The sequence below is a fragment of the Pithys albifrons genome, chromosome 1 (assembly GCF_047495875.1).
Source record: "Pithys albifrons albifrons isolate INPA30051 chromosome 1, PitAlb_v1, whole genome shotgun sequence".
Classification (NCBI taxonomy): domain Eukaryota; kingdom Metazoa; phylum Chordata; class Aves; order Passeriformes; family Thamnophilidae; genus Pithys; species Pithys albifrons.
Window position 1 is genome coordinate 19,748,160 of NC_092458.1, and position 19,546 is coordinate 19,767,705.

At 41.7% G+C, this 19,546-nt stretch overlaps 1 protein-coding gene across 1 annotated transcript in view; it reads right to left on the bottom strand.

Annotated features, from left to right (window-relative positions):
• The window catches only part of SH3RF3 (SH3 domain containing ring finger 3), a 248,422-nt gene that overhangs the window by 84,974 nt on the left and 143,902 nt on the right, over positions 1-19,546 (bottom strand). Inside the window, exons 2-3 of the mRNA XM_071574674.1 lie at positions 11,637-11,912; positions 4,307-4,402 (exon numbers count right to left, since the gene is read on the bottom strand). Of these exons, the coding sequence (XP_071430775.1) occupies positions 4,307-4,402; positions 11,637-11,912 (372 nt within the window). The remainder of the gene's footprint in view (positions 1-4,306; positions 4,403-11,636; positions 11,913-19,546) is intronic.

Here is a 19,546-nt window from a genome sequence, read left to right on the forward strand (position 1 = left end):
TAGGAGTCCCATGGGGACCCATCTGTCCTGCAGCTGAAGGGAGAAACCAAACAGACTGAGAGAGAAAACATAGGCAAGTAGTGGACAGGACAACAATTATTTGTTGAACATGGCCAAAATATCTATTAGAGCTAGAAATACACACTTGAAGACATCAAGAATATAACTGTGATGACTGCCACTGGGGACACCAGCATACTAGGAAATGGCTAAGATGGGAATCTGTAAATAGAGAAAAAAAGGATAAAATCTGCCACCCAGACTGAATGTCTAAACCATCTACATTCATCTGCAGGCTAACTAAAGCATACCCTCAGCAAAGTACACAGTTATACAGTTAAGGACAAATTCTGCTGGGAAGATGGGTCTCCGTGACACTATTTGGCAACCACAGCCAGGATCCTGGTGAATGTGCTCAGGTTCCCATGTATGGGTTAAGCTGTTCCAGAATGACAGCTAGATCCTGTGGTAGAGCACAAAACTGTTAAATGGGATGGTCTGCTCTGCAAAGCTAATTTTGGAATGAAAAATCATTGTTTTCCTTAAGAAATGCATTTTGCTTTGGATTTTTTTCCTTTTTTTTTTTCCCCCAATTCTGGGTGAACTCTTTTTAACCACTGACTTGCAAGAATTATTTTCCCTGAGGAGTCTTCTGGACCCCTATGCTGCAGGGCACTGAAACCATCGGCTCTGCCCATTCTCCTCCTCCCTCTTTCTCCTAGACCTCCTTTCCACCTTTTTCTTTTCTTTTTTTTTTTTTTTGACTGTGAAGAACAGGAGAAGATCCCCATTACCCTGCTTCACTGCTCTGTAAAAAGAATTTTAAAACTCCTAATATTACTTAATCACAGCTTTCAGTGCTCCTGCTGCCATAAAACATTATAACAATGGGCTGGCACTTCATCAATTGTAATTTGCAGATATTACAGTCACAGTAGCGCTCGACATAATTGCCTTGCTCTACCACTGACTCATAAGCCTTCTTGATCTCGGTCAATACTTCTTGCTCTGGGGGTTGCAGACAGAAATTTTGCTCTAACAGTTTGGCTTTTTGAATTTCCAGTTCCTGCCCATCTGAGCAGGATGCATCCTTGCATATATTCAGCACACCATTGCCCTCAAATTTCATTCTCACACATTTAAATCTATTAGGACACATTTTATTCTTCATTATTCTCAATTTTACACATAGCAGCAGAACACAACTTTCAAACAGAGATAATAACAGCAGTTATTAAGAATAAAGAAGCTAGCTTGAAGACATTCAAATAAAAGACATTTTCTTAGGACTCTGAATTCCTTGCAGGTCCAAAACTCCTCCCAGCAAGAATATGACTTCAAATCATACAGATTATTAATTAGATGTTTATTTCAGGAGAGAAATTAGATGTTTATTTCAGGAGAGAAGGCACCTTGAGAATCAATTTGATTATGCTGTGTTTTTTCTGTAGGCAAATTAAAACATAAATTAACAGCCCAAATTACTTCTACTGAAGACAAAGGACAGCAACAAAGTGAGAAAAAAACAATAGTGCAAACTCTCTCTGACAGAACACACTGTGTGTGACTCATGCTGTAAAAGTCATCATTGTGACCTGTGAATATTTATTCCTTATCCAACTAGCTTCTCTGAGGTTGGGACAGAGGCAGGAAAAAGCCTCTCAGCAGGCATTCAAGCACTCTTGTTGAACACTTGTGGGGAATAAAGCATAAAATTGAAGCCACGTTACAGTCCTATGACTTCACAGACAACCAAACATAATGCTGAGATAGAGACTTCCTAACACACTGCAGGGTCCAGATATATTTTGATGGCTTTGGCTACTTTTTGTGCCTCTGCTTTCTGACACCACAGTCTGCCTCTAAAAGCTCCTTGTTGTGTTACCAAAGGGGGCCACAACAAGGATTACATCTACTGTTTGTAGCCCTGGCATGCTCAACCCTATGGTCATTGAAGTGACCGGCTTGTTGTCTCACACTCTGGCTGCTGCAGCAAGGGTAAGAGCTCTTGTCTGGGCCGTGGGAGCAACTGGGGACATTAGAGCCTGCCAAGCTGGATTTCACTCTATCCAGAGTGCAGGGCTTAGGATGCCATGTGAAATCCCACACACTTTGGCCAATCAGCTCACACAAGTGGAAGGCTACTGTAAGAGTTAAGCTTTGCTTATTCTGCACATTTTGCCAAGATTTTGAAAACCACTTAATGGACTTTGACAGACTCGAGGGGTGTTTTTAGATTCAAGTACTACTTGTTTAATGGATTTATTTTTTAAACATCAGCATTGAGATTTTAAAAATTTCTTTGGGATTTGACCTGATTCCTTTTAATTTTTAATGTAAAGTAACATCTGAAGCTGGCAACAGCAACATAATTGCATAACTCCAATACTTGCATAAGCTCATCTCATATTCAGAACAAGGCCTCCATCCACCAGGATGTGGATAAAATAGGTGGCTGATATTGCTGTCTGGAGGATCACTTCCCCTTGGATTTATAGACCACTGCACAAATATTATGCCAATGGCACCCAAGTATCTAATTTGAAAAGCCCTTTCAAGCCATTAGATTTCAAATTTATACAGATAAAATATATGTGTGTATATACACACAAATACATGTGTAAGTGTATACAGTTATATTTATTTTACCTATGTGTGTGTCTGCATATGAATGTATATGCACACAGACTTTCCTACTGAGTTCTTCTCCCCTGGTGCTGGTTTGCATCTGTGCTGTTCGCATCTCTAGAAACCTCCAGCATTGCTGTTCTGACTCTGCACAGCGCTACCTCCTGCTCCTCCACAGCCACTCAGGATGTGCTAGTGCTTGGAGAACTTCAGTAACACATTGCATGTGCTCCCAACAGCCTGTTTTTCTGAGGTTATGAGCCCTTCACCCTATGAGAGCAGTAATTAAGGAGAACAGATACTAAGGAGTGGGAGAGGGATCAGGATGCTGTACAGTGCCAGTCTGCAGATGAAACTAGAGCTGGGGAAAGGTAGTGGGTTATAATGGTGGCTGGCTGTGCAGAGGTCCCCAGCTCACTCTTTCTGCAGCAAAATTCAGGACCTTAATATCACACTTCCCGAGAAGGAAAAAAGAATGAAATCTCTGAGAAACCCAGCTTTCTCATTTAATCACAACAAACTGAAAATGTCTTACATATTCAGAATAGAAGAAAAGTAGTCATTAACTTATGAGAGGCAGCTGGTTTGCCAGTAACAGCTCCTACACATTCTGTTTTTAATATTATTGTTCTTGTCAACTATGGGAATGCAATGTATATTAATGATGGTTTGTTCCAAATTGGTCATTGTCAGAGTTAATAATTAGGTAGTCAGGCACTAATTATCTCCATTTTGCCTCAAATCATTAACTAAGAAATCTGCAGAAGCAATTTTAGAGGCAGCACCAGAGTCACACACAGCAGAGCATGCTTCAAGAGATGCTTCACCCCAGAAAGCAGCAGCAGACAATGTCTAGGAGCAGAGTCAGGGGGATATCACTCTGAGTACTGGGTGCAGAGTGGCAGCATCTCGGAAAAATATATATCCATGTGGTGCCCATCTGTTCTTTGCACCGCTAGTTCATGCATGAAGAAAAAAACTCCTTGAAGACATCAGCTGGCACCTCGACAACAGAGCTGCCCCAGCAGGGCTGCTATGGGCCACCGCTGCTGGCTGCAGCCCTGCTCCCAAGCAGTATCTGGGTGGAAGGGGCACCACCGGTAGGAGGGGCCAGCAGTGGGATGAGGCAGCACAACAGGTTTGCTCAGAGAAAGTGAAGTTTCAGCATTTACTCTGAAATAAGACTCCCATGGAAATTACCCAGGAAAGAGCTCAGGTTTGAACTGGGCCTTGGCACAGGGGTGGAGTTGCCCGAGCTCTTGATGAGGTCGGGTATATGAAAAGCACCTCTCTGAAGGTCTGTGCTTTTAGACCACAGGTAAACCTGCACAGCTGCTCCTCACTAGCCAGCAACACCCACCTCTCCTCAGCTGTGTGCAAGGTACCCTGACTACAGTCACCCTCTCCTATTTTTTCCTATGTATTGTGGAGATTACACCAGAAATGCTACATGGGAAGCCTTTTAAGTAGTTTGGTGAACATATCTTTTTGGCCACTTTGAATCACACATAGCCTCTCAGTGACTTAGCAGGCAGTGATCAAAAAAATCTCTTTTCAGTTATTCTGTTGTAATTTATCCTTCTCATCTAAGAATTTTTGAGGTTATCCTGCCCTTGTAGGCACAGAAACCCCACAAGACATCAAGACCAGCATCCACCACCACACATTATGAACTTACCTCAACATAGAGGATAGGAAAAATGCCAATCTTGTCACCCAGCATTCCTTCTGCCCAGTTGTCATCCACCCTCCTGATGACCGTCAAAATTTCATCCTAAAATCATAAATACACAGAATACATAATCAGATTTTTTCAGAAGAAAGATGCCAGTTTTTAGTTACTCACATGACAGCTTAGAGAGAGAGTACACAGAGGAGGTCATACGCCAGTAAAAAGTGTTCCCTGAATCCTGGGCCAGGAGCATTCCTGGCCCAGCACCTTACCCTAGGCATCCCATTCAAAGTGCATTTAAGCACCCCGCAGACCAGTGCAGCTCATGCTGGCTGTCAGCAGCTCCAAGGCTCTGGGCACAGCAGGTGGGAACAAATAACTCCTGGGTTTTCACTGCAGGAAGAGAAAAATGTTTGACCCAGGAGGTCACCTCTAACTCACAGGTGAAAACCCCCCAGCATGAAGTTGCCCCTATGCATCCAAGGGTCTGCTGTGATGCTTGGCTGCTCCAGAAGACAATCTAAAGAGAAGCACAAGTATAGAACAGGTAGTCCTGGAAACATTTCCAACAAGAAGCATAAGGTATAGTGCAAGGTGCTCAGCAACTAGCCTACACTGCTGACACACTGAATGTCAGTTTTCTTTTTTAAAAAAATATTTGAAGGTAAAAGTGCAAAGCAGATAAAAAGCCAAGGATAACAAAGTAAAAATCAAATTGCATTCAACTGTTGGACCAGCTTCAGTTAAGATACAAGTTCAGTTGCTAAAACTACTGGCATTTTAGTATTATATTTCACCTAAAGGATCTTACAAGAATTTCAGCCAATGATGAAATTTTTTTGATTATACAACAGGAGGTAAAGCAGTGCAAATCAGATTCATACTGCTCAAACTTTCTCTTGGTATAGTTAAAACCTAGAACATACTAGTAATTAGAAAAGCTCAAGTGACTAGAACCAAACCCTGAATTTTCTCAGTCTGAGCTACTCAACTTGTCAATGGATTTCTGCTACCACCTCTGTCTGCTGGGGTCGTCATGCTAAACCCAGGCTTGAGCCAGCATTGCTTACTAGAGTGGCTGTGGAAGGCAGCCCCCTCTGAGGGGCCCTGCCTGTGTAGACAGGTCTCCTGCAAGAAAGGAAGAGTGGTCTGAGAGAAGCTGGGAAGTCAGCTTCATTCTCTCAATCTTCCTCTCTTCCTGTGCAGAAAGTTACAAAAAGGAAGAAAATCTCTTCCTCCTAAAGCTGAGACAGAGTTCCCTGCTGATCACACTTTACTTCCACTATTCAATCTGTGAAAATAAGAGCTACATATTGCATACCACCCTCCATGTAACAAGGTACTGATGTTAAATGGTCAGGCAAGGGCAGTTGTTTTTTTTGCAGATGCTTCGTATGTAGAAAAAAACCCCCACAAATTCCTGATCCAGGATGTTCCGACTGTGGATTTGCATTGATAGAAAAATGACCAGAACAGGGATGTGATGCAATGTACTTGGCAGTTTTTGAACATGTTCATTTTGAACATGTGCACTCTGAAATAGTTTAAATGTTTCCTTTGAATTATCCATCGGAATGTTCAGTTAGGGGAAAGCTTAGAGAAATGGCCACAGACAGAGTTCTTCAGCTATTTATTACAGTTAGAAGAATGCAAAAGTATTTGTGCATTTAATTTCCTAAAGAAACAGAGCATTCCCTTCCAAAGCGCTGTCTGCACAAACCATTTTTGATCTGTGTAAAGAACTGACAGTAATCTGCAAAGCTTCCACGTGCTCTTACTAAAGACTGATTATCATAAATGGAAAATCTAGGGAAAGGGGTAAGTGAGGAAAAGAAATGACTGTATTACTTCAAGGGCCTGCTATGAGTGTTTCTACTTTCTGTATTTTTTCAGCTATTTCCTTAAAAGAGTTTTTAAAAACCCAAAATGTGATGGGTCTACACTATATGTTTACATTAAAAAATTAATGCAAACCCCTAGAAATATTTGATGAGATTTTGTTAGAGGCACTGTGCAATCCCATTCCTGGAGCAGGCTGTAGAGACACCTGGCAGGAAAGGTTTATCCTGCATTTACTCCACTGCAGGATGAGGTGGGGAATGGGTGAACTTTGAAGATCCCTTTCAACTTTACCTTCTATGGATCTGTGAAATCTGGAAGCATTTCCATACACTGATCTTAGTTTGGCTTGGCCAAGTCTGGCTGCTGAATGTGGTCATATATGAGAAAAGTATCCTGAGATAGGCTAACATTCCAAATGTGTATCTTTGTGGGAGAGCAAAGTGCAAATCCTTGAGAATTCCATTTCATGATTAGTTTTCAGAGGGTGTTGAAAATCTCCAGGAATTATAGCAAATCCTGAAAAATCTTTTAAAATTCTTTATTAATATAAAGTTTCTTTGAATTCACAGCCAACAACATCATTCTATACAGTGGGCTGGTGAAAGCCTCAACATGAACTATTTTAATACCTTGTATTAGTTGGATAGCCATGCTACTTATAAATTCCTAGAAAGATTCCCAAAAGGATCATGAATAGCAAAAATCCACAGATCTCTTGGCATACCACTTCAACTTTCTGAACTTCACTATTTCACATTGACTAAATTGATTTCCAGGCAGCATAAAGGAATCCAAGCCTCAAATCTCATTTCAAAAGCCAATGGTATCCACTGTAGTTTGGACAAAGATAGGTTGTGCTCTTTTTATGCCTGTTGCTAAAGTCTTTAATTATTTGCTCTCTCCTACTTGCTTGAGTTTCTCTCTATTCATCAGGGCTGGGTCAGCCTTGCGACAGGCATGTGCGACCTGCAGCTTCAGTTTATAATCATTATCGGGAAAGAAGTCAAAGATGAATCACTTAAAAAGCAATTCAATTGACAGAGGAATGAATCCTTTTGCTGAGAAAACAGCATAAAAATGTGTCCAATAACAGTCCTGATTCACAGCCTGATTTTTACTCTAGTCATTGATGGCCATTAACGAAGCAATACAGAGCAGATGTGACTGCTATTCTGCAGAGATAACTACTCCATCTAGAGCACTGGGGAGATCTCAGCCATGGCAGGATGGCACCGTGCCATGCTCAGTGAGTCCAGCGACTGCGCTTGCCAGCTGGCACGAGAATCCCTGTCGCCAGCTATTGCTGGGATGGTCCCTGTGTGAACCGCAAATGCTGCTGGAACTGAGTGCTAAGGGGCTGGGATGCAGCTCCACAGCCAGGAACCAGCACTGGATGTGATGGTTCTAAAACTGGCACAGCACTTGTTAAACACCACTGTGGCCTGGAAACAAAAGTGTTGGAAAATGAAGGAAATCGTTGATGTTATTAAAAACGTGATGATATGCAATAACACATGGTGAGCAGTTGATGCTAACCTTGACAGGTTTGAGACTCATCTGCCATGTGAACTCATCCAAAGTCTGGTCAAACACCTAAACAAACCTGTGAGCTGAAACTGGACTCAGTCTAAGGGTGGAGTAACTATACAAACAAACAATGCAATTACTACAGAGTTACACTGCTATTCCTGAAAGCAGAATACTCTTGCACATGGTTTGTACCAGAGAGAGCACAGTCTAAGAGAGGATAGATTATTTTTTAAAACAGAGACAGCAAGAGCCCAAGCCCATACTGCAGTAGCACATAAAGTCAGAGTAGAAAACTGAGTCAATAAGTATATCCCAAGGGCATACAATTAGGCTCTGTAGGCCACATGCTGATTGCAACCACACTGGGGAATGTCAGGAGTAAAACATTAGAAGCTACTGGACTTAAACTGGTGCAAAGGTGACACAAGGTCGGAAATATTTTTTATGGAGAAAAAATAACTGCTGACTGCCTGGTCACTGACTGACTGATCACTGCCAAGTGCTGAGGGAAAATATGTTAAGTAGCAAATCTGAGATATTCCATCATCTTATAACCACTGCAGAGGAGAGAACAGGGGTGGGACCCTCTAACTGCATGTATGGAGGAGTTGAGGGAGCATGGTGTAAGTCCACATGGTGTAAGAGAATGACAGGAGTAAGCTCTGTTTGGTGCACTGGATACTCAAGACAGATTTTTCTCTGCCCTTTCTGGTTTTATTCTTGCACACACAAAATCATTATATTTGGTTTATCTTTGACCTTTTTATCCGGAGAGTGTTGTGTCTACAGGAGATGAAAATGGGTAAATGGCAGAAGCCCTCTGCAGCACTTCTCATGAGGAGTTTCACTTCTTTGCAATACATCTCTGGAGCAACTGAACATTTTAATCTTGAAAAACAAAACAAATCAAAACAGACTAGTAAGAGGAAATACCAAATATCCTTCCTTTGTTTTCTTTTACTGCACCAATAGGTATTCTGAATGCATAGAAACAGAGTGGATGGGGAAAAAGCAAAGCCCAGAAAAAGGGCAACAAAACATAATGATACAGAAGATCCCTATGTTTGAGTTTCCTTCTTATAGCTTTCTTTAGAGAAAAACTCTTCTTCATTATATGTTTATAAATAAAAATCCAATTACAAGTGTTTGAGAACAAGTAGATTATATTGGTTTGTATAAATGGCTGACCTAATCCCTCTATCAGAAGAAGGAACAAATAGCTTAAATTAAATTGAGATCAGGCCCAGCATGTTGAGATGCAAACTGAGACATTGAAATGATACATATTGCTTGAAGTGACAAATCACATCCACAGCACTGCAGTACTCAGGACTCTATGCAAAGGAACTGACTGCATCAGCAGATGATCTATAATCTGGGCTAAACAGGAGCCTTCATCAGCACAGGTGACAGCTGAAATTAGCATTGAGAAAGCTGATGAAAACATGATGGTAAAGTCCCAAGACGAAAAATAGATTATTCACTGTCAGGGAGAACAATAGGCAGGACATAAAAACAGTTACAAGGTGACAGTTGCATGTAGTGGAAGGAGCTAAAGAAGAAAATAGCAGTAGCAGAGAAACCTAACCCCCTTGGGAAAAACACAGCCATCAGGGATAAAAGGATGCAGACAGTAACAAGGAAAATTGAGAGTTTTAGAGTAGAGCCATACAGCAGAAAGAAATGCTCCTTCTAAGAATGACATTGGACAGCTGAGAAAATGAGAACTATCACTATACAAAGGCAGTTATTGTAATGAATGCATACTAATATATGGCACCAAATATATCAAATACAAAAGCGTCCAGGAAAGGACCCGCTCTCACAAAAAAGACCACAACTGCCTGTTGTACCTATTAAATTTCTTAGATTGAACAAGCAAGGAATACTTTAAGCAGTCAAGGAAGATTTGCATCCTAGAGAAGTCTCCAGTGTATTTCTGGGCAAGCAGCAAGGAAAACAGCACAGAAGCAAATTTATATTTACTGATAGGATCTAAAAGGTAACTTGTGGCTAACTCTCTGTTAGTGCAGGCTGTTACTTCTCACTAAGCAGCATACTTTCTTCCAGAGATTCACAGCTCCAGAGAGGCTGGCTAGTCACAGGGTTTGCAGTGTTTGCAATCAAACACTTCACTTGCTGTGAAGCAAAAGTGCTTACAAATCTTTTGTTAAATAAATATGAGAAAGTATACGGTCTAGGAAATTGCATTCTGCTGAGAAACGTTGCATGAGTGAAAAAGAGGTTACATTCGGTGAGAAAATTATATGCTGCAAGTGATTCATTCAGCTATAATAAGTAGCCTCAAAAGAGGGGGTCAGTAAAATCCTGGTGAAGGATATTTTTATCATCTATTTCATATTCATTTTCAGCATAACTGTTATTACTTTATGTGATACTATAACAGCCACAGACAGCTGAAATAAAACAGAAAATGACAATGAACAGGTTCTCCACGGCATTCAGTGGCATAAATTAACAATAGAGGATATGCTTTATTTTATTGTGGGTTTCTTGATATCCATGAAACCCATCTAAGGTCAACACAAATTGTTAGGGAGGGGAGGGGAAAGCAAAAAGCAGGTGGGGAGGTGGGGGTGTAAGGGAAAACGTGACATTTTAAATCCAAAGGAAATTACAGTATCTCAGTTTTCTCCCATTCCAGTGAGAATTTATTAAACATTTTGGTTTTAAAAAAACAAAGACTGCATTTTAAATGTCTGCTTTTTACTGTCTTTATGTTCTTTAAATAGGAAATACTGTGATGAATTACGATGATTATGTATTTCAACTGTTTATCTATAGTATGATGCAATATACATTTTGAAGCTGAAAGTCATTTTAAGACAGTGGAACATCTGATTCAATAAGTAACATTAAGAGGCACATTTTCATTAGATTTTTTCTGAAATTTGAGTTGTTCTTGGGGAACATGTCAATGCAGATGAAATGTATGCTTTTCAGACAGAAAAAATGCTCTCAGAAAGTGTGTAGCCACTTCTACTTGTTTAATTTCTCTAGCTTTATACCAACCTTGCTACAGACTATCTCAGTGGCTTCTCCTTTAGACATAATGGGAGTCATTTCCCAATGATGCTCACACAGGGCTGACCCTGATGGGAGTCTTTATGCCTACCCAGTCCTGCAGCATGGCTGCAGCATGGGACACTGCAGGGACATGGAGCAGGCTCTGTCTGTGCAGGGAAGATGTGCTAGTATTGGCCGGGTAGTTAATTTTCTTCACAGTGGCTGGTATGGGGCTGTGTTTTGGATTTATGCTGAACACAGGGGTCGATAATACAGAGATGTTATTGCTAAGCAGTGCTCACACAGAGCCAAGGCCTTTTGTACTTTCATGCTGGCAAGGAGGCTGGGGTTGCATGGGAAATTGACAGGAGACATAGCCAGGACAGGTGACCCAAACTAACCAGAGGGATTTTCCATACTATATGACATCATGTGTGATGGGACCCTCTTCGCCTGCCCATGGGAACAAGTGAATGAATTCCCTGTTTTGCTCTGCTAGTGTGTACATCTTTTGCTTTCCCTATTAGAATGTCTTTATCTCAACCCATGAATTTTCCAGCTTTTACCCTTCCAATTCTTTACCTGATCCTGCTGCAGGGAGAGTGGACTAGTGGCTGTGTGAGGCTTGGCTGCTGGCTGAGGTTAAAGCATGACAGAGGAGGATTTACGATTTGGAAAAAGTCAGTTCAGCATGTGGCATGAGGAGAAATCCCACTTAACAGAGAAAATTTAGCTCTGTCATCCTGTCGCCAATAGGCTGCCTGAGCTCAAGGACTTTCATTTTCTCATTAAAAAAACAGTTGAAAGAAACAGAGTGCAGGAGGCCAAGGAGGCCAGGAAGGTGTCCCGCCAGTAACCAGTACCAGTACCACTGTGCTCCTGACTCAGCTACCACCATCACAGGTGCTGAATTTTTTTTTAAAACCTGCTTCCCTACCTTGGTGAAGGTCAGGCAATCCTTGTCTTGATCTTTATCCTTTATCTCAAAGTCGTAAAGTGCTTTGCCCTGAGGTGGAGCTTGTGGGAGAGGCTTGATGCACTGGATGTAGCTGGCGGGGAAGAAGCCATGGTTCCCATTGAGCTCCCCGTGGTACCAGTTCTCATCCACCTTCCGCCGCAGTATGATGATGTCCCCTTTGTTAAACTTGAGGTCACCGGGCTCTTTTCCCTCATATGTGTAGAGGGCTTTGCCATAAGGAAGCTGAGAAACACTCTGGGGAAACAAAATAAACAACACCTTTAAGCAAACTCCAGCCAGCAGCAATACTTCTTAGAGTCATTTTTAGCCAGAAACAGACTGATCAGCCATGACCAAATAACCCCAATGTCTGCAGATGTTTGCTACATGACTCTGTACCCTGGATCTCATGAAAACTAGGATGTGTGTGATAGTAAGCCTGAGACGTTATGTGTGTTATAGCAGAGCAGGCACTGTCCAACTCGTGAAGCTCAGCTGAAACCTGCAGTATCTTTTACATCATCAAGCAGCATCGGTTGATTTGCAAAATGTCCTATGTAAGCAGAACAATGTGTTTAAACAAGTTAATCTGGACATGTGTAAAGGTAAAAATTTAGACATTTTGACCTTCACGGTTGCTTTGGTTTCTGAAGCTCAGAAGAGAAACAAAACAAAACAATCTTGACGATCCACATAGTTCTAAAAGTTGGCAAGTTGATAATTTTTCATTGCATTTGCTTGAGTAACTCCAAACATTTTTGAGTTTGAAGCTATCCACTTAGCTTTTGAATCTGTAACTAAATGCTCTTACTTCTTTCAAAATCCCCAAATCGCATGCTGCTCACTGATGGCTACTGTAAACAGTTATAATATTCTTGGTTATGAATTAAAGTCCCTGTGGAAAAGTGGAATAAGCAGAATATCTCCAATCTTTCTTTTATAACTAAAAAGAGCTCTGAGGCTTTCATGCTAATTAAAAAAATGAAACAAACTTACTAAAAAACACAGCACAAGAGAAAAAAAAAGCCTAAAAAGTTAATAGTTTGGTATGATAGGAAAGAGAAACTTATTTCATGGAAGCTACTTGATTTTGAAGAATTCTGTCCAAAGTTCACTTTGTGCTGGTGCGAGATTATCTCACCCAGGCTGCAATTGCATGGTCAACTTTTCAGTGGAAGTCCTGGTTTATGCAGCCCTTGCCCTCTTGGCTACTTAGTCCCATTCTTGCTGAATCCCATGGGGGGGGGGGGGGGGGGCACACCTGCCTGCTGCTTTGGTCCTATAATAGTTCTTTAACCCATACTGGGATAGAAAAGTTGTATTACTGTATTATCCTATATAATTTTTCATTTTATTTAGCTTGAACTAAGAGTCAGCTTTCAAGCCTCAATGCAAATATGTAGCAGCACATACCACAGGGGATGTTAGAGGGGTCCTGTAAAGTCAACTTTCCTAAGAGTCTTTTTCAGAAAGATATTTGCAAAAGTGACACAGTTGTCTGTTCCATATACATGCTTATAAGCAGTCTGTTCCTTGCTGTGTGTTCTGGTTGTCCTACAGGGACAATGAAAAAGTAAAGCTATATTTAATAAAACACCCTGGTATTCCTCCAGGTGTTTCTTATGCCTGTAGTTCTGGATAACTTTCCTGTGCCTAAAATAACACTCGGATGCTTTCCGCGGGGAGAAGGTGGAGTGGCCCAACAGAAACACTGCATTGCCCTACCAGAGCCAGAAAATGAGATGCTGGGATGACTTTTCACGGTATTTGTTAAAGGCATGGGCAAAGGCATTTTTCAGTCCCAATGGGTGCATTAAATGGTCCTGCTCTGGCAGGGCAGGTTTTATGCTCTTACACCTGCATCTTTGGGCAGGAGGAGGAGAAGCAGCAGCCCGCTCCCTGCACTGCTGCCAGCGCCTGCTTCTGGGCTCCAGATGGTCACTGTGGCAGGCAGACACCACGCTGATCAAAAAGTAAGTTTCCTGAATGTACCTTCACACACAGGTGCTAATTTACTGATTTTTATTATGAAAGTAGCTGTGTGGGTCTTTGAAAGTCTGTGCAACAGATCTTTTTGCCTACAGCACACAGTGAAAGATGCAGGCAAACAGGCACAGCTCTTCAGAGCACTACCCATGTTGTCTGCAGGGAGATTTAATTTCACTCACATGTGTCCCTAGTTCTAACTTTTCTCATTAGCAATTTACAGTTCCTCTTTTAGCTGTGTATTCTTCTGGATTTTGTGGTAACTGAATGAAGGTACCCAGTTAAAGACCAGTACTTGGGAAGTGCCTTCAAACATAACAAACTCCTATAAAATCAACAGCCAGCTAACAAAGCATCAAGCAGTGTCTGCCAAATCAGTGGCAGCATCCCACTGATATTTTTTTCTCTGTCAGGATGTTTATTTCCCTTAACAGCAAAGCTTTGCTCCCCTCCCAAGCATACAATACCACCAAACTCCTTAGGTAAGGCACAGGTTGCATTACTTACTTTAAACTAAAAAACCCCACATTAAGCTGAAAGACTACAGAGCCTTGTAGTAATTTAGAAGTAAAAGATTCATTATTTTAATTCATGCTGGGAGAAGACAATTTATCAAAGCAAGAGTGAGACTTCTGCCAGGTGTGCACTGAACCACTGCTGATCAGGCACATGCCTGGCAAGCACTCTCTGTATCACTTACCCTAGACAGGGCCTTACTATTCCCAAGATCTTTGTAGCAATTCAAGGTCGGATAACTCTCTTTACTTTTTAACTACTTTCTCTTCCCAAGCCTCATTTTACTGTGTAAAAAGGCAACAGCCCCCAGTGCTACAGAAAAAGAAACCAGATTTTACTTGATTGCAGACATCATCAATGAAATTCTTCCACAACACATGTTGGGCTTTTATTGCTAATTAATTGAGCTGGCTAGAAGAGGATTCAGGTGCCTGTTTCTACCTTCCCCTGATGCAAATGCACACTTTTAAGTAAAACAGACAAACTGCAAGATGTAAGTTCTCACTTGAAATCTGGCAAGGTTTTATTTGGAGACCTTAATGTGGGGAATTTACAGTTTAGGTGCTTGTGTTCCTCTCCTCTTTCAGGGGCTTAGCTATGGATCACGTCATCTAGGAACAGTCCTACACAAAGAAGATCTGCACATAAGGTACTTAAACTACAACTGCCAGGGAGAAGGTGCTTTCAAAACAAAATGTTCCAATTATCAGCTACATCTTTTCTAATTCTGTTTCAACTAAACACTCTGTAGAGGCATTTCTTTAAAAATGAACGTGTTATTTAGTGGAAGAATACCCTCCTATTGAAATATTACTGCAATTGAGACATTTCCCAGCCTTCCCACAAGGCCAGAAATACCCATTTTGATTTGAGCATCCCAGGTAAACTTTGCATTTACTGTAACCCAGGGGTAAAGAAATACAGGAGTCCTCTACACCTTTTCAAATAAGGCTACTTTTCCTGTTCTAAAGCTTTTAAGTGTCTGCTCGAATTGACCAAAGAGGCAATTTATTATCACAATTAAAGAACCAAAACCAAACCAGGCAAACACCCCCCAAAAAACAAGCAAACCCACAAGAAAAACCTCAACCAAAATAAAATTTTGAAGCTTCCTCAGTGATATTTTCTGGTCAAAAGGTCTAGCTGTCAGTGGACTTTTCATAGTCAGATTATATTAATGGTCCCTAAGAAGCATATTTTTTCAAGTTTCCCATTATTATTCCTAGTTTTGGTTAATCCACAAGTGCGAAGCAAATCAGATTCAGAAAGCTCCTGTGAACTACACCTGTACGGAGGGAGTATTAAGCATCTCTCATAAAGAGAATTAAAACAATCACTGCTGCTGTTTGCTATTTGGAATATCACTTCATCAACAAGTGGTTCTTAGAAATCTTCCTATGGTCCTATGATTATCTCCCTCTTTGCCAAATCTTTGTGCAGGCAATTCAAGCCTAACCACCCCTCCCTTCCTCACTTGACTTCCTCGATTCAAAGGGAAAGCAGTCGTCCAGGGTTGGTATCTGACTGACGTACAAACTCCAGCCCTGCTGTGCATGTCCTCCTCAATTTATGTTCAACATCTCTGCCCCATACCCTGTCCTATTTCCCCTCAGATCTTTCTTCCACGTAACAGCATTTCAGTCAGACATCATCACCTTCAGCACGCTCAGGTGGTCCTTCCTACAAAATTATCCAATGCAAAACAGACTGTAACGTGTCATCTAAGAGATCAGACTAAAGAAAAGCAGAGACAGGCAATGGTTTTGGTGAGGCAAAGCACAGAGAGATGGTTTTCCAGCAACTACAGGAGGACTTACACCTTACTTTTGCTCTCTACTTCAGCAGACCAAACCCTCATTACTCTTCCTTTGCTCATCCCATGCATGGGTCCCACCACAGCAACAGCTGGTGGACAACACCGAGCCACTGCACTACAACGCCCTCACCATGAACTTCATCCCTTGCTCTGCAGCCTAAGCTGCTGCTCATCCATGGGGCCTCATCTTGGCATCTGCCACATCACTACGTCCAGGGAAGGAAACTCACTTTCCCAGCCTGGCCCCAGCACCATCGTGCTGCTCCTGTCCCCACGGCGCACAGCTCCACAATGGCACTCCTGCACCCAGGGAGCGACGTGGTGGCAGGCTGGCTGTCCTGTGAGGAGCTCGGCACAGACCACCACTCACCTGAGCTTCCACTCTGAGGGACGCCTGCCATCAACCCCTCCCTGGCTGTCATGAAAACTGATTGGGCATAAGGCAGGTGGCTGCAAACTTAAACAGCCTTGACATCTGAATGTATCAAGTAATAGATTTGCCCTGTTGGTTTATTGTGATGCTAACTGGCATTTGGCTATGATGTGTATTCAAAACTCTGTGTGGGTGTGTATAGAAATAAAGAATGTAAGAAAGGAAGGAAGGAAGGAAGGGATGAAGTCACAGTCAATGGCAACAGCCAGTTTCTTTTTCCTGCCAGTAAATCCATGCTGGCACAATGCTGAATACTGCCAAAGATTTCTCTTCAATTTCAGCAATCAATACTGACGTAAAAGCCTGAAGCGTTAATATGCTGAAAATCCCCCTTGCAGAAGACTCAATGATATGTTGGCAACTCAATCATTTTGCATTTTTGTTTCAGCAATGTCAAATGGCAGCAGTGAAGCAGAAACCTGCTGGCAAATTGACAAACAACAACCATGAAGCAATTAAGTGGCAAAGCTGGAGAATTCTTTATTATGTATCCTGAAGAACAAAAGGAACGGGAAAAAACCCAAACATACTTGCTTCCAAAAAATTCTCCCAGGAGAAAGCTTAGTAGAATGCGAATTGCACAGACAGAGTAGGTCGTAAGTTTTCAAAAGTTACAGAAAATAAACATTTTCCCAATGTGCTCAAAAGCAACAAAAGCTCCAACATGGGTCAAAGCCTGCCAACTTCTGTGTGGAGTATTTGATAGAGAAGGTCACAACTTATGAAAAGGTCTGATGGTTGCCTGAAGTACAGTGCATGTGCCTACAAAATAAGAAATCAAAAATAAACGGGGGCAAGGCCTCCAGCTACTAAACCCAGACAGAAATGCTATGACCCAACTCTTCTCTCAAACCAAGTTTACGTTCAGATCCCTGAAACCCAAGAAACCTTTTGAGGCTCCAGCTACAACTCCTGCCTGCAACACCAGAGCAGAAGATTGTTTTACTGCAATGTGAAAGCCATCATAATGCTGAAGGATGATTTCTCTCTCCCAGGCTATTGTGCAGCTCAAGCTGTGAAAAGACGGGAAACTGCAGCTTCTTTGATTCAGCGGCTTCCCTTGCACACAGGGATGCCTGACAAGAGGCAGGCATGATGCTGCCCGCCCCATGGGGCAGCGCTGTCAGCTGAACCCTGTGTCAGGGCAATGAAAGGATTAAAGAACTGGGGAAATGCAAAAGGTCAACAGGTAGAGGAATGTTTAGCTCCTCTTTCCCTTTGCTTCACAGGTCTTGTTCATAGTCAGAGCTAGCTTTACCTCTAGAGGTAAAGCAGGAATGGATGAAGCCAACCATCCTCAGAACATGTAGCTGGAACAAACAGCCTGATAAAAACACTGCTAGGGACAGTAATTTTTTTTTAAGTCTGTACTTAAGTCACTTTAGCAAAACACACTGGCATGTTGCTTGTTGCAGTTCTTGAAAATTTTCCAACATCTATCTCCATATCTCCCATTCTCCAAATACATTTCTGAAGAGTCTGTTCCTCTGAATATATGTATTTACATTGATCTCCTTCATGAAGAACTATCATGTGGAAATATCCAGAGTAAATTAAAAAATTATAAAGAAGAAAAGATGCAGAAAGGAAAAAGTAATGAAAAATAATGAAAAGCATGGACAGCTCAGTGGTAAAATACAATTAAGCACAAATTATTACTATACGGTATAACTAATAACTAAAACATATACTGCTGATTTCTTGCTTCATTACTTTGAAGCATCACATATTGCTCTGAATCTTCCAGTCAACACAAGGAAAGATTCAGTGGTACTGAATGGGACTGAATTCACATTTTCCAACTGGTAGGAAACTCCCCACAAGCAGGCTGAGTGACACTTTAGCATATGGTTTCCTGCCACCCATAAGGGCTCCACAGAAATTGCAGCAGCTGTGTGGGAGAGGACAGGGGTTGTGCGATGGAGCATCCATCAGCAGGACTCCTGAGGAGGAGATGGGCTACTCCCTGTTCCTAGCACCCAGACCTTGGCATGGAAAATGCCCACTGAAATCAGCTAAGAGCACTTAAAATTGTGAGCATGAAACGCCTGCTAGGATCCCTTCGGGACAGAAAAGTGGAAGGCAGTCTGGCACAAGAAGCATCTTGACTGCCAAGTCTGATGTCTGCTGGACTTGGCAGGGGCAGCAGGGGCTGTGCACTGCCCACTTGCTCCTCACCATCCTGCCCAACACAGTTGCTCTTGGCTTAACACATTTCCAAAGCAACACTGTTCACTTAAACAAATTGCAGTTCTTAGAACACATCATTTAGCCAGCCCTGGGAAGCAAGAGAGCAGCTGTATATGCAACCAGCTGAAAAAACAAAAGGTTAGGGCAAACTTGAGACAGTGTAGTTATAACAAATGCATCCTGCCACCAGAGCTGTGACCTGCAGAGTTTTTAGTGGCTTCTGTCCTCGAGACCAACTTTCAGGGTGACAGATCATGAATCATTATCATATCTCACAGCAGAAACTCTTAAAAGTGGTTTGTCTTCTGTATAATATAGTTTGTCTTATGTACAGCCATTCAGAAGCACTATCACCCCGCAGGTCACCTATCCAACATATCTTGACAGGACACTGCAGCCTTTGCTTTCACAGAAAGCTAATAACAGAAAATTAATTAGAAAGAATTTAATTTTACACAAAGTAGCAAAGACAAGACCCAGTTACATGCTATTAGAGAGTTCTGTGTGAACAATTAGTAAAAGTCTGAAAAATCACACTTTGCAGGTACAAACTTTTTGAAATCAGCTTTGAGAATAAAAGTAGTTGACAATAAAAACAGCATCATGAAGAATGAAAACTGAATGCAATAATTTATATACCCTGTAAAGTGGCATGCTTATTGATAGTGCCGTATAAGTAGTAATTAATCAAAATAAAATAAAACTTCTTAACTAAAGCTCTATTGTTTTATTTGACCAAATGGGTTAATTAATGGTAGGCCCTGATCCTGGCAGATGGTGCTGTGATACCTGAAACCACATGCAGGCAACCTGCACTTGAGCTGCACATAGCTCCTACCTGGAGTAGGAGGTAAAATGGTTTTCCAGAACTGTTTTCAGGTCCTAGATCTTGGAAACACCTCTACACATTCCCAAGAGGTGGTCTTTATACATGGAGAGGAAGTGTTC